Source organism: Bubalus bubalis, chromosome 18 (assembly GCF_019923935.1).
Source record: "Bubalus bubalis isolate 160015118507 breed Murrah chromosome 18, NDDB_SH_1, whole genome shotgun sequence".
Taxonomy (NCBI): Eukaryota; Metazoa; Chordata; class Mammalia; order Artiodactyla; family Bovidae; genus Bubalus; species Bubalus bubalis.
The window spans coordinates 56,928,365-56,956,039 of record NC_059174.1 but is presented as its reverse complement, the minus strand read 5'-3'; the positions used below and the strand labels follow the sequence as shown (position 1 = coordinate 56,956,039).

Genomic DNA, 27,675 nt, shown 5'->3' with positions numbered 1-27,675 from the left:
GTAGAGTTAATGTAAGTTGATCATAGCCGTGGTTAAGTCAGGGGGGCAGCAGGTTGGTGAGATGGTAAGATATTGGTACTTCCTCGGAAATTAAATATATTATTAGCATGATCCAGCCATTCTGCCTCTGATTATCTCCAAGGAGAATTGAGAGGATGGACTCTTGGAGACATTAGCACACATGTTCACAACAGCCAGACAGTGGAAGCAATACAAGCACCCCTCAGCCGATGAACTGATCAACAACCATGGAAAATTATTCAGCCTGGAAAAGGAAGGAGTTTCTATTCATTTCTGCCTATGCTGGGTCTTTATTGCTGCACGTGGGCTTTCTCTGGTTGCAGCCAGCTAGGGTTACAGTCTGGTTGTGGCGTGTTGATTTGTCATTGTGATGGCTTTTGTCCTTGTGCAGCCCGGTTTCCAGGGCAGGCAGGCAGGTAATTGTGTGGCATGGGCTTAGGTGCTTTCCAGCATGTAGGATGCTTCCTGACCGAGGCTCGAACCTGTGTCCCCTGCATTGTCAGGCAGATTCTAAACCACTGAGCCACCAGGGAAATCGAGGAGAGATTCTCTGACACATGCCACCACGTGGATGAACTCTAGGGACATTATGGTACCTTTAATAACCCAGTCACAGAAAGCCAAATAGTATATGATTCCACATCTACGAGGTACCAAAGGTGTCAATTTCCTAAAGACTGAAAATTAGAACTGGGGTGGCCAGGAGATGGGAAAAAGAGGAATAAGGATTTGTTGTTGAGAGTTTCAAGTTTCTTTATTGGAAAAGAGTTAGTTTTTTATTAGAGTGAGAGAAATCATATTCACTTAAAAAAAAAGACCCAGAATGCTGCCAGGACTCATGGCAGTCTCACCAGCGACAAAACTCTAGACCCGGCAGTGCTGTGTGTCGGGGGAGAAATGAGGGCCCCGGGCAGGGGGCATCTCTCCGGCCGGGACCAGGTGAGTCGTATCCCTTCTGGTCTCCAGGTCACCACCCAGAGACACTCACTGCTGGGGGGATGCATGAATGGGTGGCTGGCTGCTGCCTTCACTCCTCCCAGAAGCCCCTTCTTGTCTTCTGCTCCAGACACTCCCACAGACTGTAAAGAGCCCTGCATCTCGCAGGAATGACCACCCAAGGGTCTCCATGAGGCTGTGACTGTCCAGGTCAAGAGTGGAGTTGAGCAGCGCCCTGGTATAGACAGCGGAGCTAGGATGGGAGAACCTTAGGAGGCCGCCTGAGTCCCAGCCCTCCGTGCCCTCACAGGTCCAAGCTCTGGTGCTGGAGGGACGAGCCCCAGGTGGGGGTCAGGACAGGGGTCCCCTGCTTGTCTGCTCCTCTCTGGGCAGGTCTCCGGGGTCTCTGGGACCAGGGGTGTCCTGTCTGCTGTGTGTGGAGAAGGAGGAGCTCCGGCTCTGAAGTTCCTCTTCTGTGAACAGTTTCTTGCTCCTCCTCAACTTCCCTTGGGTCTCCCCGCAGCCCTACCTCCCTCTCCCTTCCCTTCTCTTTTCATACACAGGAGGCCCAGACACCCTCCAGCTCAGACATGCTGCCGCTGCTGCTGCCGCTACTGTGGGCAGGTGAGTGGATGGCAGGGCAGGGGTCGGCGGGGTGGGGGCTTGGCTGATCCTTGATTTCCCGCAGGGTCCCTGGCTCAGGATCCGAATTACTGGCTGAAAGCACCGAGGTCCGTGTTGGTGCAGGAGGGCCTGTATGTCCGCGTGTCCTGCTCTGTCTCCTATCCCCAGAAAGGCTGGAACAACTCTGACCCAGCTCATGGCTACTGGTTCCAAAAACCAGCCCATGACTACAGAGATCCGGCAGTGGCCACAAACAACCCAGAGCATGCGGTGCTCAGTGAGACCCAGGGCTGATTCCTCCTCCTTGGAGACCCCCGAACCAAGGACTGCTCCCTGGACATCAGAGACGCCCAGAGGAGGGACACAGGAGTATACTTCTTTAGGTTGGAGAGAGGGCCTACTGTGAAATATAATTATAAATGGCATCCGCTATCCGTCCGTGTGATGGGTAAGGATGGGGTAAAGGGGTGGACATACATACAGGGGTCCTGAGGGTCCCCAGGGCAGGGTGGGAGGGGAACCTTCTCTTCTCATCCTGGGAGGGACCCAGGGGGTACAGGATGCTGGAGAACAGACTGCTCTGAGGGGCACACGGGGGTCCCCCCTCCAGTCCTGGGTCCGTGTCTCCACCTCTTCAGCTCTGACAGACACACCTGACATCCTCGTCCAGGGGACCCTAGCATCCGGCCGCCCCACCAACCTCACCTGTGCGGTGCCATGGGCCTGTGAGATGGGGACGCCCCCAACCTTCTCCTGGACCGGGATCACTCTCACCTCCCTGCACCCCAAGAGTCCCCACTCCTCAGTGCTCACCCTCACACCGCAGCCCCAGGACCACAGCACCAACCTCACGTGTCATGTGTCCTTCCCCGGAGCTGGTGTGAGCACAGAGGCGACCATCAGGCTCGATGTGTCCTGTGAGTGGGGAGCCAAGAACCCGGGTCCTGGAGGATGCAGGGGAAGGAGATGAAGGGTCCTGGGTGGGATACTCGGGGACTCTTCTTGGAGACAAGCTGGGGTGAAGACGGAGACTTCTGCCTCACCCCTTACTCCTGACCCCTGGTCACAATGCAGCAGGATTTTTATTCCTTTCTCTTCCAGACGCCGCGCAGAACCTGGATATTCGGGTCTTCTGGGAAAACAGCACAGGTGTGAGATCCCTGGGCAGCATGGAGGTCAGATGGGGGGATGCTGTGAAGACTGAACAGAATCAGGCCCCTCATCACTCATCCCCTCTCGGCTCCTGCGTCTCCCCTCCCCTGTCCCCCTCTCTGTCCCCTGGCAGGACTCTCTCTGGGCCACTGTGGACTCTTAGGTGACTATTCGCTGTCATCTCCCCTTGTTCCCTCTCTTCCCACCTCTCCTCACCCCTCACTTTCCCAAGCCATCCTTTCCCTGATTCTCTGTCAGTTTCCTGACTGTGCCATCTCCACCTCCCAGGAGGAGACTGAGTTCCCAAGCTGGGTACCAGGCTCCTGGTCTTCCCTCGTGGCTCAGATGGTAAAGAATCCACCTGCAATGCAGGAGACCCAGGTTCCATCCCTGGGTCAGGAAGATCGTCTGGAGAAGGGAGTGGCTACCCACTCCAGTATTCTTACCTGGAGACTTCCATGGACAGAGGAGCCTGGCAGGCTACAGTCCATGGAGTTTCAAAGAGTCAGACATGACTGGGTGACTAACACTAACTAACATCAGGTTCCTGCCCATTTCTGCAGGAGGGCAAAGTCAAGTTCATTCACCCTGGAGTTTTCTAGCCTCCACACTGAAGACCCTCACAAATCTCTGTCCTGAGTGTCCTCCACTTCCCCTTGGTCGGGACCCTCCGATCTGAGTAATCAGAGTCTACATCTTAGAAATTTCTTTAGACTATGTCTCACCTAACCCTCCCCAAGACTTAGTTTGCAAGCTTGTCTTCCTGAAAATGCCTCATGTCTTCCCCTTCTCCACCTCCATGACCACAGCCTCAGCTCAGGCCCGCATTCTCTCTCTCACCTGGACTTGGAGCAGCCTCCCCTCTGGCCTGTCAGCCTCTAGTCGTGCCTTGTCCAGCGTGCCATAATTGGGGCCACAAAGGGGTGTCTGCAGGCCCAAAGCTGACCCTCCTCCTTCCCTCCATGTCTCCCTTCTCCTTCATCACCTGTGTGCAGGCCTGCATGTGGCCAGACCCACATGTGTCCATGCCCAGCACATGGTCACACATCAGAGGCCACCTCCTTGGATATTATCTCCCAGGTTGAGATAACATCTTCTTCTAACATCCATCCCCCTGTTCTGGGTTCACTGAGTTGCCTCTCCTCCCCCCGCCCCTGACCTCCGGGGTGGGGAGGCCTTCACCCCTACTTGCCCTTGCCTGTGATGAAATCTCAGGGCCACTGTCCTATATCTGGGAGGACAGAGAGGGGAGAAGGGCCTCTCAGCCCTGCACTTCCTGCTCTCTCTGTCTTCCCAGTCCCCAAGATCCTGAGCAATGCCACCTCCCTGAGAGTCTGGGAGGGCCAGTCCCTGCACCTGGTCTGTGTCATCGACAGCAACCCCCCCACCAATGTAAGCTGGTCCCGGGGGAGCCTGACCCTGAGCCCCTCCCAGCCTTTGGATCCTGGGGTCCTAGAGCTGCCCCAGGTGGTCTTAGGGGATGGAGGAGAGGTCACCTGCAGAGCTCAGCACCCGAGCGGCTCCAGCCTCGTGTCCTTAAACCTAGTTGTACTGGGTGAGTAGAAGCAAGGATGCCCCAGTTCTCTATTTTTTGGCTGCGTTGGGTTTTCACTGCTGCATAAGATCTTTCTCTGGCTGCTTTGCTTGGGCTTCTTATTGCGGTGGGTTCTCTAGTTGCGGAGCACAGGCTCTATGTGTGTGGGCTCAGTAGTTGTGGCACACGGGCTTAGTTGCTTTGCAGCAAGTGCGATCCTCCCGGACCAGGGATGGAATGGGTGTCCCCTGCACTGGCAGGTGGATTCTTAACCACTGAACCACCAAGGGACATCCAGATGCTCTCTTTCAGAGCTGGGGCCGTAAGCAGGGCTAAGATGTGAACTCACACCTCACCTCTACCTTCTTCCTCTCTTCCTCCTGTAGGTGTCTCCTCTTTCTGCCCCCAAGACTTTGGGGAGAATCAGGGTTCCTGGCCCCTGGTCCTCACCCTGCTTAGGGGCACCCTGATGGGGGCTGGTTTCCTTCTTACCTGTGGCCTCAGCTGGATCTACTACACCAGGTGAGAAGCACTTTGAAGGTGTCCCTGGATTTGAGGGAGGGGGGAAGGGACACCTCCTGTGGCCTTCTGTCTTGTCCTTTCCAGAGAAAACCCTCCATGAAACTGACTCCAACACATCTGGTGAAGAAACCGACACTGACCTCTTATTTCTGAACTGTGTTTCCCTTACAGGTTCAGAAGTAGGGCTAGGAGGTGTGAGTAAGCCTGGTCCTTCCTAGGGGTGCTCCAGAGGTCTGTGGACAAGGAGGTGCTAGAGAACCTGGCCTAAGCCTTACCCAGGAATAACACCTCATCACATCTGGTCTCCGGGTGTCTTGCTGATAGTTCTACAGGAATGGTTGGGAGGGCAAGGAGGAAATAGATGTTCTTATTACAAAATTGAACTATGCCACATGTAATAGTTTTTCTTCTGTGTGCTTACCTTGGAGTGGTTTTGATATGCCCATAACGCGACCCGTAAAAACATGATGTGTGAAAGTGTTAGTTGCTCAGTCACGTCCAATTCTTTGCGATCGTATGGGCTGTAGCCCGCCAGGCTCCTCTGTCCATGGGATTTCCCAGGCAAGAATACTGGAGTGGGTAGCCATTCCCTCCTCCAAGGGATCTTCCCAATCCAAGGATCGAACCTAGGTCTCCTGCATTGGCAGGCGGGTTCTTTACCAACTGAGCCACCAGTGAAGCCCCCTTGTTCCTGTTTTCTGATTTTTGGCCATGAGGCAAGCGAGATCTCAGCTTACTGACCAGGGATCAAACCCACACCCCCTGCATTGGAAGGTGAACTCTTAACCACTAGCCCATGAAGGAAGTCCCAAAGGAGATTTTTTTTTTAATTAGAAAAATTAACTTTTATATGTTTAGGCATATATGAATCATTTCAGTTGCTCTTCATTATTTTATTGTAAAAACAAAATGCCCTAAGGGGGCTTCCCAGGTGGCTCAGTGGTAAAGAATCCACCTACCAATGCAGGAGACACAGGAGGTGCAGGTTTGACCTCTGGGTCAGGCAGGTCCCCTGGAGAAGGGAAGAGCAACCCACTGCAGTATTCTTGCCTGGAGAATCCCGTGGACAGAGGAGCCTGGCAGGCTACAGTCCATGGGGTCGCAAAGAGTTGGACACGATCGAGCCACTAACACTTTCACACAAGGAAAAACATAAGAGGCTTTTCCTGTGGAGAGAACATGGAAAATGGACCCACTGTGGCTAACAGGGACCCCAAATAAACTGGAGCCAGGCAGTCATGACAGACATAGGGTTCAATCACGTACACTGTGTTCTTAGAAAAACCACAAACAAAAACTGTAAGAATTTCTGATTGTGCTAAGATTTTTACTAGAAAAACCGCTCAGGACATGCTCTGATGACAGCCATCATCGGAAATGACAGGTCAGCCAGCAAGGACTTGTGGTCGGTCTGCCAGGGCCATCCGGTCTCTTTTTGCATGTCCTATTGCTTCCATCGGAAAGAAGGCAATGGCACCCCACTCCAGTACTCTTGCCTGGAAAATCCCATGGATGGAGGAGCCTGGTAGGCTGCAGTCCAGGGAGTTGCTAAGAGTCAGACACGACTGAGCGACTTCCCTTTCACTTTTCACTTTCATGCACTGGAGAAGGAAATGGCAACCCACTCCAGTGTTCTTGCCTGGAGAATCCCAGGGACGGGGGAGCCTGATGGGCTTCCGTCTATGGGGTCGCACAGAGTCGGACACCACTGAAGCGACTTAGCAGCAGCAGCAGCAGCAGCAGCATTGCTTCCATGGTTTGTGCATTTCAGAGTCCTTCACCCCTTCACCTCCAAGGAACATACTTTTGGTTACAGCCAAAGGCTTCTTATCCCTGGTTTACAAACCTTGTGAACAATAAAGCTGCCCTTTTGCTTTAAGGTAACCCTGCCTCGTTTCTCAGATTTATTTGTAATTTAAGACAAGAGTATAGTTTCTCTGGGCTTCCCAGGTGGTTCAGTGGTAAAGAATCCTCCTGCCGACGCAGGAGATGCGGAGATGAGGGTTTGATTCCTGGGCCAGGAAGAGGCTCTGGAGAAGGAAATGGCAACCCACTCCAGTATTCTCGCCTGAAGAATCCCCATGGACAGAGGAGCCTGACGGGCTACAGTTCATGGGGTCACAAAAGAGTTGAACACGACTTAGCAACTAAACAAAAACCAAATATTTTCTCTATAGTATCATTTTCCTTTTACCTGAAGGTCTTTTCCTATATTTTTGTAGTGTAGGTATGTTGGTAATGAATTCTCTCAGCCATTGTTTGCCTATCAGTTTTTGCCTAAGATACTTTTATTGGATTAGGAATTCTAGGTTAAATTTTCCTCCTTTCTGTTGTTCAAATTATTTTGGCTTGCTTAGTTTCTTATGAGAATTCTGCTGTTACTTTCATCTTTCTTTGTAGTTTATATCTTTCTCTGGCTGGTTTTAACATTTTCTCTTTTTCACTGGGTTTAAAAAATTTGATTAAGGGAGTTCTCTGGCTGTCCAGGGGTTAGGACTCCCCACTTTCATTGCCAAGGGCATGGGTTCAATCCCTAGTTGGGGAACTAAGATCCCACAAGCCATGAGGCATGGTTTAAAAATAAATTAAATAATTTAATTAATATGTGCCTTGGTGTGTAAATGTGTATGTATCTGTGTGTGAGCAAGAGGGAGACAGACAGAGATTATCCTACTTGGAGTGTGTTAAGTATCTTGAGTCTGAAATTTTATACTTGTGATCATATTTGTGAAATTGAAGTCAATGTTTATATATATTTTATTATACATATATTTCTGTTCTTTTATATATATATGTATATGTATATATTTCTAGTCTTCCTGTCTCTATTCTCCTATTCTCCTCTGCATCTCCAATTTTACATATGTGGTATTGCCCAATATGATCTCATTATTGGCCCTGAGCATCTGTTCACCATTTCCAGTCTTTTTTCTCTATACTCTTCAGTTTGAATAGGATCTGTTCTATATCTTCAAGTTTACTGATTGTTCTTCCACAATGTTGAATCAGCTCTTAGTCTCATTCAGTGAAACTCTCACCTCAGGTCATTTATTTTCATCTCCAGAAGTTCCTTAGTTTTTAATCTCATATTTCTTCTTTTATTGTGTTAATGTTTTCCTTTATGTCCTTGAGTATGTGGATCATATTTGTAATAAATGCTTTAATGTATCTGTCTGCTAGGTCTGTTTCCTCTGTCATGTCTCACTGAGTAATTTTTCTTTCATTAAGTGTCATATGCTCCTACTTCTTTATGTCTAGTAATTTTTCACTGATTGCCGGACATTGTCAATTTTATGTGGTTGATGACATGGTCTTGTATTTCTTTAAATAATACTAGTCTTTTTCATGATGAGCAATTAAGTTATTTGCATGTTGGGTCAATATTTTAAGGGCTCTTTAATTTTTGTTGAAATAGCATTGATGTACAATATTGTGTTAGTTTCAGGTGTACTACATAGTGATTTGACATTTGCAAACATTATGAACTGATCACCATGGCGAGTCTAGTAACCACTTGTCCCAACACAAAGTTAGGACAGTATCATTGACCATAATCCGTATGTTGTTTATTGCATCCTTATGGCTTATTGTTTTTATAAGTGGTGGTTTGCACTTATCTCCTTTGCCTGTTCGGCCTCACCACCACCACTTCCTCCCCTCCAGCAACCACCCATTTGTTTTCTGTGAGTCTGTTTTCATTTTGTCTTGTCTGTATGCTTTATTTTTTAGATTCCATGTACAGGATCATATGATATTTGTATTTCTGTACCTGACTTATTCCACTTAGCATAATATGCCCTGCATGCATGTGTGCTAAGTTACTTCAGTCATGTCCAACTCTTTGCAGTCCTATGGATCATCACCCACCGGGCTCCTCTGTCCATGGGATTCTCCAGGCAAGAATACTGCACTGAGTTGCCATACCCTTCTCTAGGGGATCTTCCTGATTCAGGGATCAAACCTGAGTCTCCTGCATTGAAGGCAGACTCTATACCCTCTGAGCCACCAGGGAAGCCCCCTTAATATGCTGTAGATTCATCCAAAGTGTCCAAAATGGCAAGATTTCATTTTTTATATCTGAGTATATTGTAATGTCATATGTATCTTATGTACTCATTCATCTATCAATGGACCATTAGGCTGCTTTCATATCTTGACTATTGTAAATAATGCTGCAGTGAACATTGCTGTGCGTATATATTGTCAACTTATTGTTTTTGTTTTCTTTGAGTAAATACCCCAAAGTGAAATTGCTGGATCGTATGGCAATTCAATTTTTAATTTTTTGAGGGACATCTGTATTGTTCCTCACAACAGCTGCACCAATTTACAATTCCAGCAACAGTGCACAAAGGTTCCCTTTTATCCACATCTTTGTTATTTGTTGTCTTTTTTTATAACAGCTATTCTGACAGGTGTGAGGTGGTAGCTCATTCTGGTTTTGATTCCTCGAAGATGAGTGGTACAGAGCATCTTTTCTTGTGTCTCTTGGCCATATGTTTGTCTTCTTTGGAAAAATGTTTACTCATGTCCTCTGCCTATGTTTAGTCAGAGTGCTTTTTTTTTCTTTTTGATGTTGAGTCGCATGAGGCTTTTGTAACCCTAACCCTTATCGGATCTACTATTTGCAAATATCTTCTCCCATGTAGTAGGCTGTGTTTTTGTTTTGTCCTTCACTGTGGAAAAGCTTTTTAGTTTCTTAGAGTTTTGTTGATTTATTTTTGCTTTTGTTTCCCTTGCCTAAGGAGACAAAAAGATGTCTTTAAGATCAATGTCAAAGAGACTACTGCCTATATTTTCTTCTAAGAGTTTCATGATTTCAGATCTTGCTTTTGGTATGTCTAATACAGCAGCAGGAACAGACTGAAACACCACAGGAACATTTTCTTGTGTAGACATCACAAGTTTGATGTGTCTCAGTGGAAGTCATTTGAGAATGACACCGTGAAAGTGTGTGTGGGGTAGATATTGAGGTATTTTAAATTTCAGGAAGGGTGAGGGCAGTGGGGTGGTTGTGCTAACTAAGTGCTTGCTTTGATATGCTCCTTTCAGCAGAGACTCGGCTGTACTGAGGTACAGTGAGAGGAGCAGACTCCTTGTTCCTAGGTTCAGTGAGTTTGAATGCAGCCTTTTTGGACAAGCATCATTTGCAAATGTGTCCAGAACCTGGGAAACATTCCCGAGGGAGCTGCAGTTCTTCTGGACTCTGGACAGCACAGATTCTGGTGACTGGGGCAGAGGGGTCAGTCTGCGCCAGGGGAAGTGGAGCGCCCTCTGGGGACAGCGTTATGAACTGCAGCACAAGCGCTATGGGTGCGAACTGAGACAGACAGGTGTATCCGAATGATACCAAGATGCCAGGTAGGGGGTGTCTAGCTTCCCTGGACTAGCTTCTCTGGTGGCTCAGATGGTAAAGAATCTGCCTGCAGTGCAGGAGACCTCGGTTTGATCCCTGGGTTGGGAAGATCCCCTGAAGAAGGGCATGGCAACCCAGTCTAGTATTCTTGCCTGGAGAATCCCACATGAACACAGAAGCCTGGCAGGCTACAGTCCACGGGGTCGCAAAGAGTCGGAAACGACTGCATGACTAAGCACAACAACAGCTTCCCAGGTGGTGCAGTAGGTAAACAATCTGCCTGTCGATGCAGGAGATGTCAGAGACGCTGGTTCGATCCGTGGGTCGGGAAGATCCCCTGGAGGAGGAAATGGCAACCCGCTTCAGTATTCTTGTCTGGAAATTCCATGGGCAGAGGAGCCTGGTTGACCACAGTCCACGGAGCCGCAAAGAGTCTGACCCAACTGATCACACAGGGGGTGCCTAAGATAGCCCCTTTTCTCCAACCAAGGCTCCTCAGCACCCCCAGGAATTCAAATATAGCCAAACTCGGATTCTCCATTCACCCTGGAATGCTTCCTTACATCCATTTCATTCATCCGTCCTGAGTCCAGTCCTCAGACCCACACCCAGCATCCTTCCTAGGACAGAATCTTGAGATGCCTACCCACCTACCTACACGTACACACATACCTATGGACCTCTCTTCTTCCTCCTCAACCTCTCCAACCCCATACCTACCCACCCACCCACCTCTCACTTCCCCTCAGTATCTGTCTTTGCCCTTGTGACCTCAGGGGCAGACAGCAGGTGCTCAACATCTATTGAATTCGAGAAGGAAACCAGAAGCTTGCAGAGTGTTTTTTGTTTTTTTTTTTTTAAGGAATAGACTCAGAGACTATCTGAACATTCTTAGGCAGAGAAGACAGATACAAGGATGACTGAAAAAATGTTCTTCCAGACTCGGGTAACCCTTCATCTGCTGTCTGGCCAAGGGTTGGGGAAGGGTGGCTTGGATGAGAAGGCAACTGCAAAGTAGAGAGGGGAGATGCTTTGGTCACACGGAGGAGAGGTGGAAAGCTCAGAGGAGGTTCAAGGAATCACCAGAAATATGCGGGTGGGGGGGGGGAAAGTGTACGAGTGGGGAAATGTTGGGGCAATTTCATTGTAAGTTCAGGAAAAACATTTCGGAAGAGATGGCCTCTGACCTGAAAACGGTGAAAAAGGGCACCAGCCACAGGAAGAGCATTCCTGGAAGAGGGGACAGCTAGCATCATGTTCTTGAGGTGGAAACAAATTTGGTAAATGTGAGAAACAGAGAGGGTAGGTATCATTGGAGAGAATGCGGATGTAAAGTGAAGTGGATTCAAAATGAGTTTGCAGGGATCACTGGGGGTTACACCTGGTGAAGTTCGGTGGGTTGAGGTGATTAGATTTTTCTCCTAAATAGAATGAAATGCCATTGAAATGTTTAAGTAAGAGGGTGACATGACCTAATCTCTATTTTAACAGTAACTCTGGTTGCTGTGTTGAAACGGCATTAGGGAGGGAGTAAAAATGGAAGCAGGGAACCATAGTCAGTATCCAGTGATAAACCATAACGGAAAAGAATCTGGAAAAAGAATGCGCATATGTGTACGACAGACTCACTTTGCCACACAGCAGAAATTAACACGTTGTAAATCAACTATACGTCAATAATTTTTTTTTAAAAGGAAGCAAGGAGAATCATTGATAGATTTTTGTCATGCAGATGAGTGGTAGTGGTGACTAGGACCTAGATAGTCATTCTCAATCAAGGGTGATTTTGTCAACAGGTGACAATGCATGGAGACATTTTTATTGTTGAACCTGGGATGGGAAGGCGGGGAGTAAAGAGTAGTGAGTAGGGAGGCCAGGAATGCTCCTCAATACTCTACACAATGTGCAGGGCAGCTTCTACTCACCAAGGACTATCTGACTCAAAATGTCAATTGTGTTCCCCTAAGACTAGGGTAATGAATGAAAGTGGGGAGGGGGATAAGGGAGCACATTTTTTTTTTAATATTTAAAAAGTTGAGGGCTTCCTTGGTGGGGCTCAGTGGTAAAGAATTCACTTGGCAACGCAGGAGACACAGGTTCGATCCCTGGTCTGGGAAAATCCCACATGCTTTGAAGCAACTAAGACTGAGCGCCAAACTACTGAGCCTGTGCTCTAGAGCCGGGAGCCGCCACTACTGAAGCCTGGGTGCCTGAGAGCCTGTGCTCTGCATCTAGAGAAGCCGCTGCAATGAGAAGCCCGCATGCTGCAACTAGAGAGTAGCCCCTGCTCACTGCAGCTAGAGAAAAGCCCACGCAGCAACGAAGACCCAGTGCAGCCAAAAATAAACAAAATTATTTTTTTTTAAGTTGAACTGATAGGTCATGCAGATAGATCGTACATGGGGCTGAGGCAAAGACATCAGGATGATGCTAGGATATGGGCAGATGTTGGTACCAGAAATCATGACCTTTGGGCCCCTGAAAAGCAGAAGAGCTAAGAGAAGCAGGCTATTTCGAGATTACTGGCTTATTATAAAAGGACATGTAACTCAGAATAGTCAGATGGGAAAGGTGCACAGGGCAAAGTATGGGGAGAGGGCTCAGGGCTTCCATGCCTTCTCTTTGGGGACATGTACCACTCTCCCCAAGTCTTCACATATGCCCTGACCTGAAAGCCTTCTGAACCCCATACTTCTCTTTTTTTTTTCCAGTGGAGGCTTTATTCCATAGGCACAGTTGATTAGATAAGTGGCCATGGGGACTGATTCAATTTCCAGCTCCTCTCCCCTCCTGCTAGGTCAGGGGTTGAACGGAAAATTCTAACCTTCTAATCACAGGGTTCATTCCCCTGACAACCAGCCCTCATCTGTTTGTGCTTTCCAAAAGTCACCCCATTAACAAAAACTCTGGTATGGTGGATAGGGGTTTGTTAAGAATAACAAGACACCCATTTCTAGCTCCAAAGTGTTTTCAGGAATTGAGGACATGAGACCATTTTTTTTTTTTTTTTAACAAAAGATGCTCCTATTGCTCTTCTCACTCAGGAAATTCCAAGGGTTTGGGGAACTGTGGGCCAGGAACCATGAACAAAGACCAAAGTATGTATTTACTGCAAGTCACAATATCACACATAGCAAAGGTTTTTAAGGTCATGGAGGAAATAGGACATCTTGGGAGAGTGATCCTGATACATTCTAAGATTTAGGAGTCAGGGGAAGAGGCAGAACTCTTAAAGATGAGGAAGAGTGTCTAGAAAAGTCGGAGGAAAACCAGGGAAGTATGGACCTGGGCTCGATCCCAGGGTTGGGAAGATCCCCCAGGAGAAGGGAACAGCACCCCATTCCAGTATTCTTCCCAGGAGAATTCCATGGACAGAGGGGCATACAGTCCATGGGGTCACAAAGAGTCAGACACAACTGAGCAACTAACACAACAATAACAACCGTGTCTTCTGCTTGCTACGTGCAGCCCAGCTCCAGCAGGTGCCTTCAGATGACAGCTCCAGGGGACACAGAGGCCAGACTGAGTCAGTGCTTCAAGAAGCAGGCAGGCAGGGGGCAACCGAGCACATCAAATGCTGCTGGGTGGGCAGCATCCAAGTGAGATGAGAACATAATTTACCTAGGGCTTTTAAGCATTCGAGGTCTTCGGCGATCTTGACAGGAAGAGTTTGAGTGATGTGAGGATGGAGGCAAGATGGGACCAGGAAAAGCAGGATGGGCAGGAAAGAAAGGGCAGGTTCTGTGACCGGAAATACTTTTCCTGTGATGAGAAGAGTGGACCCACGGCGTTTCCAGGAAAGCGGAGGAGGGGAGCTGATGGTCTCAGGACCGCCTCCATGAACCTCTTGGCAGCTGCCTGCGGAAGGGGATGGGTTGGTCCACAAGCAGGGTCACTGAAGGGTCCCTTGGCCCCTCTCAGTTTCCACCTGCCTCTGCCCACCTGGCTACGGACGTAAAGCTGCCCAGATTACCTCGCCTGGTACAGGAGGCCTCCTCACCTCCACATCTCAGGGATCAGCGCTGAGGTTCGAAGGCGTATGTAACCCCACGGATGGCCCATGATCATTGACGGGAGAATGGGAGACCTCTGGGTTGGTTCAGAGGAACAGGGTAGCCACAGGTTGGTATCTTTTTGGCCCCAGGGTAGCAGAGGGTCCTCTCTCTCTCCCTTTTCGGGCTGACGGAGCAGTGCGGAATAGTGCGGAGAAACCCTCGGAAGGCCTGAGATGTTGCCACCCTCTTGGTTCCTGCTCCCGTTAGCCTCAGAGAGGCATGGAGACACTCCAAGGCGGGGGCAAGACTGGATCTAAGCTTTGACGGTGGGGCACTTCAGTTCTCGGCTCCTTCAGGGGAAGCTCCCAGCAGGACCCAGGTTTCTTCTCTCCTTTTCACTCCTCCCTCTGGGAGACCCTTCCCCCTCTGTCCCTGGATGCAAGGGCATCCCCGAGAGAAAGCCCAGGATGGGCAGTGGGGACCTGGAAGCAGATGAAGAGGAGGGTGGATGTTATGAGCTGAATTGCGCTCCCTCGGCCTCCAAGTTCATACATTGACGCCTTAACCCCCAGTGTCTCAGAATATACAACTGGAGATAGAATCTTTAAAGAACTAATTCAGTTGAAATGAAGTCACAGGGCAGAGTCCCAGCCCAATATGACTGCTGTCCTTATGAAGGACACACACACACACAAGCCAGACCAGCTGAAGACCCGAAGAGAAGATGGCCGTCTCCAAGTCAAGGAAAGAGACCTTAGAAGAAATCAACCCTACTGACACCTTGGCCTTGAACTTGCAGCCTCCATAACAGTGAGGAAATACATCTCTGTTGTTTAAGCCACTCATTCTGTGTTGTTTTTTGTTTGTTTGTTTGTTTTTCTGTGTGGTTTTATGACGGCCAATTAACACAGCGGATCTGAAGACAAGGATAGCTACATGTCACTCCAGGAAGCCCCTCCTGACTCCGCCAGGAGGAAGTGAACACCCTTTCCCCAGGGCCAGGCTGGGACATCTGTCTCAGCGTGTGGGGCGGAACCTTTATGAACACTTCAGCGCTTTTCCATTTCTAAGGCTTTTCGTTTACCAAGCTGGGATCCCCCAAGGTCAGACACTGTCTGATTTACCTATGTGCGTTCCCCCTCCCCCCTTCACAGCAGGGCACCTGCCACACACAAGGTCCCAGGGAGTGGAGGTCAAGAGGGCAAACATGGCATCTCTATGTGACCAAAACAGAGAATCAATTTCAAGGTGAAGGGAACAACAGTCAAGGTCTGGGGCAGTTACACTGACTGACTGCACAGCTCCCGTGCCTCTTACACTGCCAAAGATGCCACCATTGGCATCACCGTGGCTGGGGTGGTGGTTTAGTCTCTAAGTCAAATTCAACTCTTGTAGTCCCATGGGCTATAGCCCACCAGGCTCCTCTGTCCATGGAATTCTCCAGGCAAGAATACTGGAGTGGGTTGCCATTTCCTTTTCCAGGGGATCTTCCCAACACAGCGATTGAACCTGAGTCTTCTGCCTTGCAAGCAGATTCTTTACCACTGACCCACCAGGGATCCTGAGTTTTTTTTCACAGCAGGTGTTACAAATGTATGTCATCCAACTGTGGGACAGAAGGGGAGATGGGGAAGCAGATAGAGATCTTAGGGGACAGGCTCCAGTGAGCCCATCAGGGAGGGTGAAGGGGTAGGGACAGAGACCAGCCTGGGATTGCCAGATATAGCCAAGAAAAATGCAAAGTGCTCAGTTAAAGGTGAATTTCAGATCTAAACAGTGAATAATTTTAGTAGAAGCATATCTCATGCATGGGCTTCCCCAGTAGCTCAGCAGTAAAGAATCTGCCTGCAATGCAGGAGACATAAGAGACTTGGGGTTTGATCCCTGTGTTGGGAAGATCCTCTGGAGGAGGGCATGGCAACCCACTCCAGTGTTCTTGCCTGGGAAATCCCACGGACGGAGGAGCCTGGTGGGCCACAGTCCATAGGGTCGCAAAGAGTCAGGCACGACTGAAGCGACTGAGCATGCACACATGAATATCTCATGCTTATACTTCTGAGACATACTTATACTAAAGAAAATATTATTTATCTGAAAGCCAATTTTAACTGGGCATTCTGCCTTTTATCTGGCAAGACCAGCCCTGCACCACCACCACCCTCTGCCCCAGAAATCACCGCAGTCACCCTGGAAGGGCTTACTGGGGACTTTCACTTCTGCTTCTCTAACGACTCAGGGTCAAGTGGGAGAGGCCCCAGCTTACACCCACCCAAAGCCAGGCCCCAAGGTTAGACACATGCTCTCCAGCCCCTCCCCCAGAGATGACTGGGAAAGGCGACCAGCTCAGGGAGCCCAGACACCAGGTGAGCTCCCCAGAGTGAGTTCAAGTGGGTGCCAGGTGGTGGTGGGGAGAGTCCAGAAAAGGAAAAAGAGTCGTGTGGGTCTGTGCACCAGAAGCGCATTTCATGCATCAGTCCCCCAGGGCTCAGCTTCCGCCTTCTGCCCTTACCCACTGCCTGTCAAAGTGTCTGGGGAATGAGTGTGTCCCAGGAAGGTCCAAGTGCCTGAGATGTTCCTGCCGCTGTTCTTGGCCATGCTGTGGGGCGGTGAGTGGATGGGGGTGGCCAGGAGGGGCCCTGGGGCTAGGGTGTTGGGGTCCGGGCTGGGCTTGCAGCTTGAACCTCTGTCTCCCCCATAGGGTCGCAGGCTCTGGACTCATTCAAGCTACAGGTGCAGGAGTTCGTGATGGTGCAAGAAGGCCTGTGCGTGGTCGTGCCATGCTCCATCTTCTACCCCTCCAGAGGATGGAGTCCCACCACCCCAGCTTACGGCTTCTGGTTCAGAGACCAGACCCCCAAGCCCAGTCTGCCAGTGGCCACCAACAAGCCAGATCAGGACGTGGACACAAACACCCAGGGCCGATTCCAGCTCCTTGGCGATCCCAGTGAGAGCTGCTCCTTGCTCATCAAAGAGGCACACCTGGAGGATAGCGCACTGTACTTCTTCCGGTTCGAGAGAGGCGATTATGTGAAATATAATTTCATGGAATACAAGTTCTATCTGGAGGTGACAGGTATTGAACTGGCTCGAGCTGGAATGGGGCGCGGGGAGGGGGGACCCCCTCCCCCACCTTCTCATACTGGGGAGGGGCTGTAAAGAACAGACCATGTGTGACCCCCCCCCCCCCAGGGTACCCCCCAATCCGGGGCTGGCATCCCACCCTCTCTCGGTCCATCCCAGCCCTGACACAGAAGCCGGAGATCTACGTCCCTGAGATCCTGCAGCCCTGGCACCAGGTGACGCTCTTCTGTGCGTTTAACTGGATCTTTGACGAATGTCCCGTCCCTACTCTCTCCTGGATCGGGAACACCGTCTCCCCCCACGACGCCAGCTCGAGAACTTCCTACTTCTCAGAGCTCACCTTCACACCCAGACCCCAGGACCACAACACTGAGCTCACCTGCAGAGTGGACTTCTCCGGAGAGGGTGTGAGCACGGAGAACACCGTCCGGCTTAGCGTGGCGTGTGAGTCTGGGGGCGGGAAGGACTGTGCGCTCCAGGCTCGAAGGATGGGGAGGTGGAGAGAGGGGCTGGGCGATGACCGACAGCTCTTGGCGGCCCGCGGGGAGGAAGGCGCGGAGTCTCGCGATGCTGGGCTCGGCCCTGGGAGGGGAACGCGGCTGCCATATGGTCCTCTATCCGCAAGCGCATCTTGGGCACTCATGCGTCGCCTGTCTTCCCGGGGGACTGTCACACTTTCTTTTCCCCGAGGGAGTGCTCTCTGGCGGTGGGGAATGTATCATTCCTCTCCAAAGCCGGGCTTCCCTGACAGCTCAGCTGGTAAAGAATCCACCTGCAATGCAGGAGACCCCGGTTGGATTCCTGGGTCCGGAGGATCCGCTGGAGATGGGATAGATAGGCTACCCACGCCAATATTCTTGGGCTTCCCTTGTGGCTCAGCTGGGATAGAATCCGCCTGCGATGCGGGAGTCCTGGATTTGATCCCTGGGTTGGGAAGATTCTCCAGAGAAGGGAAAGGCTACCCACTCCAGTATTGTGGCCTGGAGAATTCCACGGATTGTATAGTCCATGGGATTGCAAAGAGTCGGACACGACTGAGCGACTTTCACTTTCCCCAAAGCCAACTCCCAATCCTGTTAACAGATGCCCCCAAAGACCTGGTTATCAGCATCTCCTACACCGATGAGCCAGGTACTTGAGGGTGTCAGGAGGGCAGGGGGAGTGGCGTTTCCCGATGTGGTCCTTCTCTTGCTGTCTCTCTTTCTCTCTCTGCAGCTCTGGAGCCCAGGGGAGAGAGCCCACACCTGGAAGTCCAGAAAGGCCAGTCCCTGCGGCTGCTCTGTACCGCGGACAGTTTGCCGCTGGCCACACTGAGCTGGACCCTGCAGGACAGAGTCCTCTCTTGGTCCCACCCCTTGGGCTCCACAGCTCTGGAGCTGGCGCTGCCCGGGGTGAAGGCCGAGGACGCGGGTCGCTATACCTGCCGGGCTGAGAACAGGCTTGGCTTCCTGAGCCGCAGCCTGGACCTCTCAGTGCAGTGTGAGTGTGACTGGTAGGGACCTGGGGTGGGGGGCTGGGGAAGAGGCAAGGGGGCTGGGGGCAGAGTCCTAGAGCTCCACGGGGACCTGGAACTCCAGGCCAACGGAACCAAAGATTCTGCTTCTAGCTCTGATGGGAGGAGCGGGGCGGGATTTTCCCCACACCACCAAGCAATTCTCCCACATCAGCGGGCTGTCCTACAGCTCAACTCGGTTCTGATCCTGTCTACCTGGAGAGAGCGTCAGTCAGATCCCCGAAGGTTAAGGGATGGGGCCCACAAGGCTGGCCCCACCCCCACCTCAGCTGCCAATGACAAGTCCAGGGTGTCACCGTGCTTCCGACCCACCAGTAATAGATTGCAGGTTCCCATGGTCTCCTCCTTGGGTTCCATGAATTTGCTTGAGCTGCTCAGAGAAATAGTTTGCTCACTAGATTACCGGTTTATTACAACAGACTCTTAACTCACGAACAGCCAGATGGAAGCGATGCTTAGGGCAAGGTATGGGGAAGGGGCACCTACCTTCCATGCCCTCTTCCTGGGCACCATGTTCCCCAAATCTCCATCTGTTCACCCCCTTTGGGGAGATGGTTACGGAGGCTTCGTTACATATGCATGTGGATGTGCTCAGTCGCATCTGACTCTTTGCGACCCCATGGACAGTAACTGGCCAGGCTCCTCTGTCCCTGGGAATTCTCAGGCAAGAATACCAGGGAGAGTCGCCACTTCCTCCTCCAGGGGATCTTCCCGACCCAGGGATCGAACTTGGGTCTCCTGCATTAGCAGACAGATTCTTTACCACTGAGTCACCTGGGAAGCCCCTGTTACATAGTCACTTTTAATTAAATCAGCCATTAGTGATTAAACTCAATCTCCAGTCCCCTTTCTTTCCCCTCCTCAGAGGTCAGGGGGTGGGACTGGAAGTTTCAACCCTCAAATCAAGTGGTCGGTTCTCCAGACAACAAGCCCTCAGCCTCGGGCACTTTCAAAAGTCACTTCAATAATGGTATACTCAGGGATGGTGGAAAGGGGTTTGTTTTAAATAACAAGGCACCTTTATCATGCTTACCATTCAGGAAATCCAGGAGTTTTAGAAGCTCTGTGTGTGGAGTAGGGACGAAGACCAAAGACCTATTTCTGTTACGTAGCACCGTATCTTAGGGACCTGCCCTTCTTACCAGTCAGTTCCCTTGGGTTCCTCTTCGGAGAATCACTCAGAGGGTGATTCAACCCTCCTCCCACTCCGAGCCCTTCATCCCTGGGGACGTTCACTTGGCCCAGAAGGAAACCCCTGCCTTGTTTACAGCCAAGCGCCCCGTCTCTGTTTCAGATGCCCCAGAGAACCTGAAAGTGATGGTCTCGCAAGCAAACCGCACAGGTAGGGAAGGGCATCAGAGGAGCCAGGCTTCTGGGTCCCACACTGCGGCACGGACGTCTGGCATATCAGCAGGCAGGAGGGTTCCTGTGCCCTCCTCCTCTCTTCATCCATCCTGCCTCTTCTCCCCCTAGCCCTGGAAAACCTGGAGAGTGGAGCATCTCTTCGGGTCCTGGAGGGCCAAAGCCTGCGTCTCCTCTGTGTCGCTCACAGCAACCCCCCTGCCCAGCTGAGCTGGGCCCGACTGGGACGGACTGTGAGCCCTTCCCAGCCCTCAGATCCCGGGGTCCTGGAGCTGCCTCAGATACAAACAGAGCAGGAAGGGGAGTTCATCTGCCGGGCTCAGAACCCGCTGGGCTCCCAGAATATCTCCCTGAGCCTCTCCGTGGTCTGTGAGTGTGGGGTCCCCTGGGGACAGGAGGCCGGGGTTCCAGGGAGGGGAGGGGCGCCCCTGATCCCTCCCATCTCTCCCACAGCCCCCCCGCAGCTGCTGGGCCCCTCCTGCTCCCAGGAGGACGAGGGTCTGCGCTGCAGCTGCTCCTCCAGAGCCCGGCCGGCCCCCTCCCTGCGCTGGCGGCTTGGGGAGGGGCTGCTGGAGGGGGAGCTCAGCAACGCCTCCTTTGAGGTCGCCTCCAGCTCCGCCGGACCCTGGGCCAACAGTTCGCTGAGCCTCCGCGAGGGGCTCAGCTCCGGCCTCAGACTCAGCTGCGAGGCCCTGAACGGCCACGGGGTCCGGAGCGGGTCTGTCCTGCTGCTGCCAGGTCAGGGGTCAACTGGACACCCCGTGGAGGCGGGGGCTGAGAGGGACCGGGGCTGGGTCTTGTGGTTGGATCAGGAGCTGGGGGAGGGCGGGGACACGCCTGCGCGTTAGCCCCTCAGTCCAGTCCAACTCTGCAACCCCATGGAATGTATAGCCCACCAGGCTCGTCTGTCCATGGGATTCTCCAGGCACGAATACTGGAGTGGGTTGCCATTTCTCCAGGGGATCTTCCCCACCCAGAGATCGAACCCAGGTCTCCCGCATTGCAGGCGGATTCTTTACCGTCTGAGCCACCAGGGAAGCCCCTTGGGATGCAAAGGGGAAATTTAAATAGGAAAGCCTGATATCTGGGCTTGGGGTGTAGTGGAATTTCCAAGAAGTCGATGGGAAGGGGCTGCAGGGGAAAACCTCTGGCATGGGAGCCGGAAGACTGAGCGCCTAGTGGCGGGCGGACGTGAGGACCCACGTGAATGGGACGGGCTCAGAGACGGCTGACCTTTTCCGTGCAGACGAGAAGGGACTCGCCTCCGGGGCCTTCGCCAGCGGAATCTCTCTAGGGATTGGCGTCACCACCCTCCTCTTCCTCTGCTTCATCCTGATCTTGTGAGTTAGGAGCGGGGGGTGTGTGGGGGTGGGGCAGCGAGGGATGGGGCGTGGAATCTGGGGGCACCCCGGGAAAGGGGGCGGGACCCGGGCGCACACCAAGGCGGCGGGGTGTTTCCTCAGAGTGAGGACTCTGAGGAAGAAATGGACCCAGGCAAAGGTCCCGGCCCCCGGAGAGGCTCCGCGGTCCAGGTTCTCACGCAGGAGCACGATCCTGGATTACATCAACGTGATCCCTAAGGCCGGCCCCCTGGTGAGTGCTCCCAACCCGCTGCCTCTTGGTCCCCTTCTCTGACTCCTGTATGCGCTCCTCTTCAGCCCCGTCCCCGATTTTCCTCACAGTGGAAAAGGCCCAGGTGTTGGATTCAAACCCTGATTCTGACACATAACTTCTAGGAGACCTTGACCATATCCCTCCTTCCTGCTGAGCCTCTGTTGCTTCCTCCTTGAGAGCCGGTTTGAGGATTACAACACATGTTATTGCTTAATAGATGGCAGCTATTTCACCATCACCACTACCAACGACATGACTATGTATAATTAATGATGCCACAATGATTCATATCACTGAGGGTCCGTATGTCCTAGTGATGATTAAGGACAGGGCTTTGAAGTCAGGCTGCCGGGGTTCCTTCCTGCTTTCCACTCTGTGTATTCTGGGATGAGTCACTTAACTTCTCTGTGCCTCAATTTAACTGTTAAGAAAGGGATAATAGTAGTACAGACCATGTAGGCTCATTCTGGGTATTTGATAGGCTCATTTTCTACCCATAAAACATTGAGTACCAGGCATCTAATAAGTGTGCTGCTTAACCCAAAGTGTGCAGTTTAACCCAATGCTGGGTATTTTCAGGAGTGAACATGTAGATGCTGATGACTCCAAAATTTACATTTCCCAGACTCATTCCTCAACTCTAGACTCACAGCCAACTCTCTAAGCTGCATATCTATTAGGATGTCTAACAGTCATCTCAAACTTTGCCTGTCCAAAATCAAACTTGTGACTAAGTACCACTTAAATCCCTTCTCCTCCACTCGCTGCATCTCAGCAAAGAGCCCACATTGGCCCAACTGCTCAAGCCTCCAGCCTTAAAGTCACTTCTTATTCTACTCTTTTTTATCATCCCACAATCGATCCATCAGCACATCTCTTCCCAAATCCATCCAAACCACTTCTCCCCACTTCTGTTGGATAGAGCTTAGGGACCAAGAAAAAAAACAAAAAAAGCCAATTTCAAATGGTCACCTACACGAGATGCCCTGTGTAAAACACTCTCCAATGTTACGATTGTAGAGATAGAGGACAGGTTAGTAGTTGTGAGGGCTCCGGGATGGGAGCAGATGAGAAGGGAGGTTATGGATATGGGAGGGAGATGTATGTGTTGATGGAGCCCTTCTGTGTTTTGTGGTGGTCCTCACACCAATCTACCTGCATTAGTCAGTTCACTAGGGCGGCCATAGCAAAGAGCCACAGGATGGAGGCTTAAACAACAGACTTCTGTTTATAGTTTGTTCCTGTCCAGAGACAAGAGGCGAGCTCAGGGAAGGCAGAGTCTTTGTTTCACTGCCTGATGTAACCCCAGTTCCTTACTTAGTACCTGGCACTGACTGGGAAGGCACTCAAGTATTTGTTGAATGAAGGAAGGCAGGATGGTCGGTTTTTTCCCCCCCTCTTATGCTCAGAAACAGAAAGCCAAACCAAGCAGTCCTTCCCAGCCTCCTCCTGCAGATGGTCACTCCCTGGAAGCCAGAAAGAATCAGAAGGAGCTCCATGTCGTCTCCCACAACTGTCCAGGACCCAAGTCATCTCTACAAGCCTCAGAAGCAGAGAACAACCAAGAGGAGCTCCATTACGCTGTCCTCAACTTCCCAGGCCTTAGACCATGGGAGACCCAAAGACCCGAGGGCACGCACCCAGAGTACGCTGAAATCCAGTTCCACTGAGGGTCTGCTGGGCCAGAGGACTCGGATGCAGGCCAGGCAGAGCAATTAGGATGAGAACAGAGTGTGGTCTCTCTCTCTCTCTTTTTAATCCTCCAAGGATGGGTCATCCCGTCCCAGACCCTGGACCAGCTTGATGAATGTCTTCAGAGGTGTTCAGTTGCTCAGTCGTGTCCGACTCTTTGCGACCCCATGAACTGTAGCCCTCCAGGCTTCCTTGTCCTTCACCATCTCCTGGAGTTTTCTCGGACTCATGTCCATTGAGTCGGTGATGCCATCCAATCATCTCATCCTCTGTTGCCCCCTTCTCCTCCTGCCCTCACTTCTCCAAATACACTCTTTTGAGCAAGGAAAAGCTTTTTCTTGGAGAAACTCAGGCCCCGCCCCAGCTGATTACTCATAGTCTCAGTTTCTCAACTGTTGGGGGAGCCTTTAGAGAGGATGAAGCATGCCTGTTTGTGAGGTCGCCCAGACAACCTCACGGGTCAAGCTGTCGGCTTTGATGGCACCTGTGAGCCGAGAGTGTTTTTTACATTTTAAATGGTTCGGGGGAAAAAAAAAATCAAAAGAAGGATGTTTTATGATGCATGGAAATGACTTGAGATTCAAATTTCAGTGTCCCTAATTAAAGCTTTATTGAAGCGCAGTCATGCCCATTTTTTTTTCTGTATTGCCTATGACTGATTTCAGGAAGAATGGAGTTGTTGCCTTGCTAAGCCTAAGAAAGCTAGCCTTCAGTTAGGAAAAGTTTGTTGTTGTTGTTTAGTAGCTTTCCTGGTTCTTCTGCTTCTTCTTTTGGAATGGTAGGCACCTTTAAACAAAAATTTTAAAAATTACAGTATAGTTGGTTTACAATGTTGTGTTAGTTTCAGGTGTAGATCACAGTGATTCAGTCATATATACATATATATGGAAAAGAATATGAAAAAGGATACATATACGTATGAGTCACTTTGTTGTACAGCAGAAATTAAACACAACATTGTAAATGAACTATATTTGAATAAAAAAAAAAAGACTTTCTAAAGACAATAAGAGGACTTGGAGTAACTAAACTTTTACATGAAATCTATAAGGTCAAGTTCATATAGACCTTCAAGTAAGCATGATTATAACCTATATAAAATAAACTCCTCCAACATAGAGTATGATTATGGTGTTAAGTTTTTAGTGAATTTTCAATAAATAACTGATGAAAACTTTTTTTTAAAAAAGGTTATTATGACAAAGAGGCAGCACAAGAGAATCTGGAGGAATGATAAAAACACGCTGGATCTTGTTAGCAGTGACAGTTACACAGCTCTATACATCTGTCAAAACTGGGAACTGCACACCAAAAAGAGTGAATTTTACTGTACTTGAAAGAAGGTAAATAATACAAATGTAAAACATTTTGAGCAGTTTTTAAAAGATTGTGAGAATTTAAATGATTTAATGCAAGTATCTCAGCGATCTCCCTTTCTGGGGCCCTTCACCTCCAGACTCCCACTGCCACTTTAGCGGACTTTTCTAGCAAACCCTGACTATCAAGCAATCTAAAAAGCAATCATGCAGATTTATCTGGTGGTCCAGTGGCTAAGCCTCCACCCTCCCAATGCAAGGGGCCTAGGTTCCATCCCTGGTCAGAGAACTAGAACCCACATGCTGCACCAAAGATCCCAAACACCACAACTAAGACCCAGCACAGCCAAATAATTTTTTAAAAGAACAATATTTAAAAATCTTAGGGGGCAAAAAAGCAATCATGAGAGCCACGTAAACCCAGGGACACTCATTCCAGCACAGACTTCAGCCCACAAATCTGACCTCTTAAACTCAGTCTCCAGTAACCTCTTGCCAAAGCATCCCGACCATTTCTGAGAATAGTGGAAAACCCCAAGACCGGAAGGGCTCTTAAGTTGGAGGTGTTGAACGACTGGGTAAGGCTCAAGGGAGAGAAGGCACCCAAGGGTCTCCTGCAGGGAAGGGGACTGAAGGAATTTAAGGGAATCCTTGAGTCCTGTGGGCCAGGAAGGCTCTGAAGATCGCATCTTGGGACTTTGACAGTCGGAGGCCTCTAGGGGGCAGTGGAAGGAAGAGAGTCGTCCTAAGACTGGAAGCGTGCTTAGTTGCCCAGTCCTGTCCTTAGTTGCTCAGTCCTGTCCGACTCTTTGCGACCCCAAGCACTAGCCCGCCAGGCTCCACTATCCACGGGATTTTTCAGGCAAGAATACTGGAGTGGGTTGCCAGTTCCTCCTCCAGGGGATCTTCTGGAGCCAGGGATGAATCCATGGCTCCTGTGTTGGCCAAGTGGATTGCTAACCCACTTGAGCCATCAGGAAAGTCCAATGAGCTTCTCTAGAAGACCAAGACTCCCCTCAGCCTGGGGACCCCTCTCTCTTTCTAGCTTCGCTCAGCATCTCCCGGTCTAGGCTGCTACCGCGCCGAGAAGCAGACAAGGGACACCGCTAAAGACCAGGGCAAAACCTTCTGTTACAGCCCTGGCGCTGAAAGGAAACAGCCAATCAGAGGGCGAGAGAGAGACTTGTGCTCAGAAACGTAGCCAGTCAAAGAATGAGGGTGCTACCCTCCTGGGGTGCTAGCCTCGCACTGCTTCCGAGCCCCACCTAGATCTGACAGCTGGAGGGAGCGGGCCCGGAAGCAATGCGAGTTCACCCGCCAATCAGAGCTGAGGATGGCGCCTCGCGCTGTCCTATGTAACAAGGAGTGGGCGGAGCTCAAGCCGATGACTGCCCTTTCCCCCAACAAATCGGAAACGTCCTTCCCACCCGATGCAGGAGTTGATTGGTCACTTTTCAGAACTTGCCTGTCAATTTTGGAAGCTGGGCGAAGCGCATTTCCTTAGAGACTCAAAAGCCCGCCTCCGCTCTCCTAGCTCCTGGGGAGGGCCTTAAAGGGCCAGATACTTGGTAAGATTGCGGGGAGAACTATCAATAACCTCAGATATGCAGATGACACCACCCTTATGGCAGAAACTGAAGAAGAACTAAAGAGCCTCTTGATGAAAGTGAAAGAGGAGAGTGAAAGAGTTGGCTTAAAGCTCAACATTCAGAAAACTAAGATCATGGCATCTGGTCCCATCACTTCATGGCAAATAGATGGAGAAACAGTGGAAACAGTGGTAGACTTTATTTTCTTGGGCTCCAAAATCACTGCAGATGGTGATTGCAGCCATGAAATTAAAAGACGCTTACTCCTTGGGAGAAAAGTTATGACCAAACTGCTGCTGCTGTTGCTGCTAAGTCACTTCAGTCGTGTCCGACTCTGTGCGACCCCATAGACGGCAGCCCACCAGGCTCCCCCGTCCCTGGGATTCTCCAGGCAAGAACACTGGAGTGGGTTGCCATTTCCTTCTCCAATGCATGAAAGGGAAAAGTGAAAGTGAAGTCGCTCAGTCGTGTCCAAGTCTTCTGGACCCCATGGACTGCAGCCTACCAGGCTCCTCCGTCCAAGGGATTTTCCAGGCAAGAGTACAAAGCAGAGACATTACTTTGCCAACAAAGGTCCGTCTAGTCAAGGCAATGATTTTTCCAGTAGTCATGTATGGATGTGACAGTTGGACTATAAATAAAGCTCAGAGCCGAAGAATTGACGCTTTTGAACTATGGTGTTGGAGAACTCTTCAGAGTCCCTTGGATTGCAAGGAGATCCAACCAGTCAATCCTAAAGGAAATTAGACCTGAATATTCATTGGAAGGACTGATGTTGAAGCTGAAACTCCAATACTTTGGCCACCTGATGTGAAGGGCTGACTCATTTGAAAAGACCCTGATGCTGGGAAAAATTGAAGGCAGGAGGAGAAGTGGACGACAGAGGATGAGATGGTTGGATGGCATCGCTGACTCAATGGACATGAGTTTGAGTAAACTCCAGGAGTTGGTGGTGGACAGGGAGGCCTGGCGTGCTATGGTTCATGGGGTCGCAAAGAGTTGGAAACAACTGAGCGAATGAACTGACTAACTTGGTAAGTGACAAGGTCGGACCCTGATCGCAGAAATAGGAGGACCCGTTACGGAACAAAACCAGAAGCAGTGCCGTTATGCTGGGATTGAGTCTTATGTTGCGAAAAAACAGACTTAGCCTGTTCTAGGGCAAGAGCTAGTAAGAAGCAGAATGAGAATTCAAACCGTCATTTCGGAGCCCTGTTCAACAAAAGCTTCTTCTTTGGGATAGACTGTAACCAGATTAATGAGACCTGAATGCTAATCATAGCTGCCAGAAAAGAAACCCAGGTTTCTTGATAAAATCTTTTTGATTCCAGCCACCTGGCCTTTGCTCGCACCATTTTTTCTACATCC

At 50.5% G+C, this 27,675-nt stretch overlaps 2 protein-coding genes and 2 long non-coding RNA genes across 14 annotated transcripts in view; 2 read left to right on the top strand and 2 right to left on the bottom strand.

Moving 5' to 3' along the window:
- The first annotated feature begins 1,127 nt into the window (after nucleotides 1-1,127).
- Nucleotides 1,128-3,173, top strand: LOC102408581 (myeloid cell surface antigen CD33-like). Its single transcript, XM_044931087.1, has 6 exons — nucleotides 1,128-1,141; nucleotides 1,268-1,301; nucleotides 1,521-1,581; nucleotides 1,646-1,787; nucleotides 2,047-2,498; nucleotides 2,683-3,173. Exons 1-6 carry the CDS (start codon nucleotides 1,128-1,130, stop codon nucleotides 2,898-2,900), a joined length of 921 nt encoding a protein of 306 aa, XP_044787022.1. The 3' UTR covers nucleotides 2,901-3,173.
- Nucleotides 3,174-10,894: 7,721 nt separating this feature from the next.
- Nucleotides 10,895-21,455, bottom strand: LOC112580420. Of its 2 annotated transcripts, none has more exons than XR_006546088.2 (4): nucleotides 21,330-21,455; nucleotides 17,601-17,993; nucleotides 13,767-14,003; nucleotides 10,895-11,152 (listed from the first exon to the last, which is right to left on the bottom strand). It is a non-coding gene; the product is annotated as an uncharacterized LOC112580420 (long non-coding RNA). The 2 variants fall into 2 exon arrangements; XR_003104811.2 differs by lacking the exon at nucleotides 10,895-11,152 and adding an exon at nucleotides 14,146-14,622 and having other exon boundaries at nucleotides 12,911-14,003.
- The window catches only part of SIGLEC10 (sialic acid binding Ig like lectin 10), a 14,975-nt gene continuing 3,680 nt past the window's right edge, over nucleotides 16,381-27,675 (top strand). For 2 of the 10 annotated variants that reach the window (XM_044931418.1, XM_025270101.2), the window contains exons 1-11: nucleotides 16,400-16,503; nucleotides 16,839-17,213; nucleotides 17,381-17,665; nucleotides 18,305-18,352; nucleotides 18,437-18,700; nucleotides 20,029-20,076; nucleotides 20,208-20,465; nucleotides 20,550-20,834; nucleotides 21,343-21,436; nucleotides 21,560-21,689; nucleotides 24,593-24,745. In XM_044931418.1, the coding sequence (XP_044787353.1) occupies nucleotides 16,437-16,503; nucleotides 16,839-17,213; nucleotides 17,381-17,665; nucleotides 18,305-18,352; nucleotides 18,437-18,700; nucleotides 20,029-20,076; nucleotides 20,208-20,465; nucleotides 20,550-20,834; nucleotides 21,343-21,436; nucleotides 21,560-21,689; nucleotides 24,593-24,739 (2,001 nt within the window). In that variant the 5' untranslated portion in view covers nucleotides 16,400-16,436 and the 3' untranslated portion in view covers nucleotides 24,740-24,745. Of the gene's footprint in view, nucleotides 16,747-16,838; nucleotides 17,214-17,380; nucleotides 17,666-18,304; nucleotides 18,353-18,436; nucleotides 18,701-20,028; nucleotides 20,077-20,207; nucleotides 20,466-20,549; nucleotides 20,835-21,342; nucleotides 21,437-21,559; nucleotides 21,690-23,119; nucleotides 24,024-24,592; nucleotides 24,746-27,675 lie in introns of those variants that run through there. The other 8 variants (XM_044931417.1, XM_006065884.3, XM_006065886.3 and 5 more) reach the window with 8 other exon arrangements.
- LOC102405541 overlaps nucleotides 24,057-27,675 on the bottom strand; it is a 21,122-nt gene continuing 17,503 nt past the window's right edge. The window contains exon 4 of the long non-coding RNA XR_006546090.1: nucleotides 24,057-24,188. This is a non-coding gene — a long non-coding RNA (uncharacterized LOC102405541). The remainder of the gene's footprint in view (nucleotides 24,189-27,675) is intronic.

Excerpts from the sequence above, each read along its gene's own strand:
- LOC102408581 (XM_044931087.1), top strand. Across the intron at positions 1,302-1,520 it reads GCTGGAGGGACGAGCCCCAG|GAGGCCCAGACACCCTCCAG; the intron begins GTGGGGGTCAGG and ends TTTCATACACAG. Across the intron at positions 1,582-1,645 it reads GCTGCCGCTACTGTGGGCAG|GGTCCCTGGCTCAGGATCCG; the intron begins GTGAGTGGATGG and ends GATTTCCCGCAG.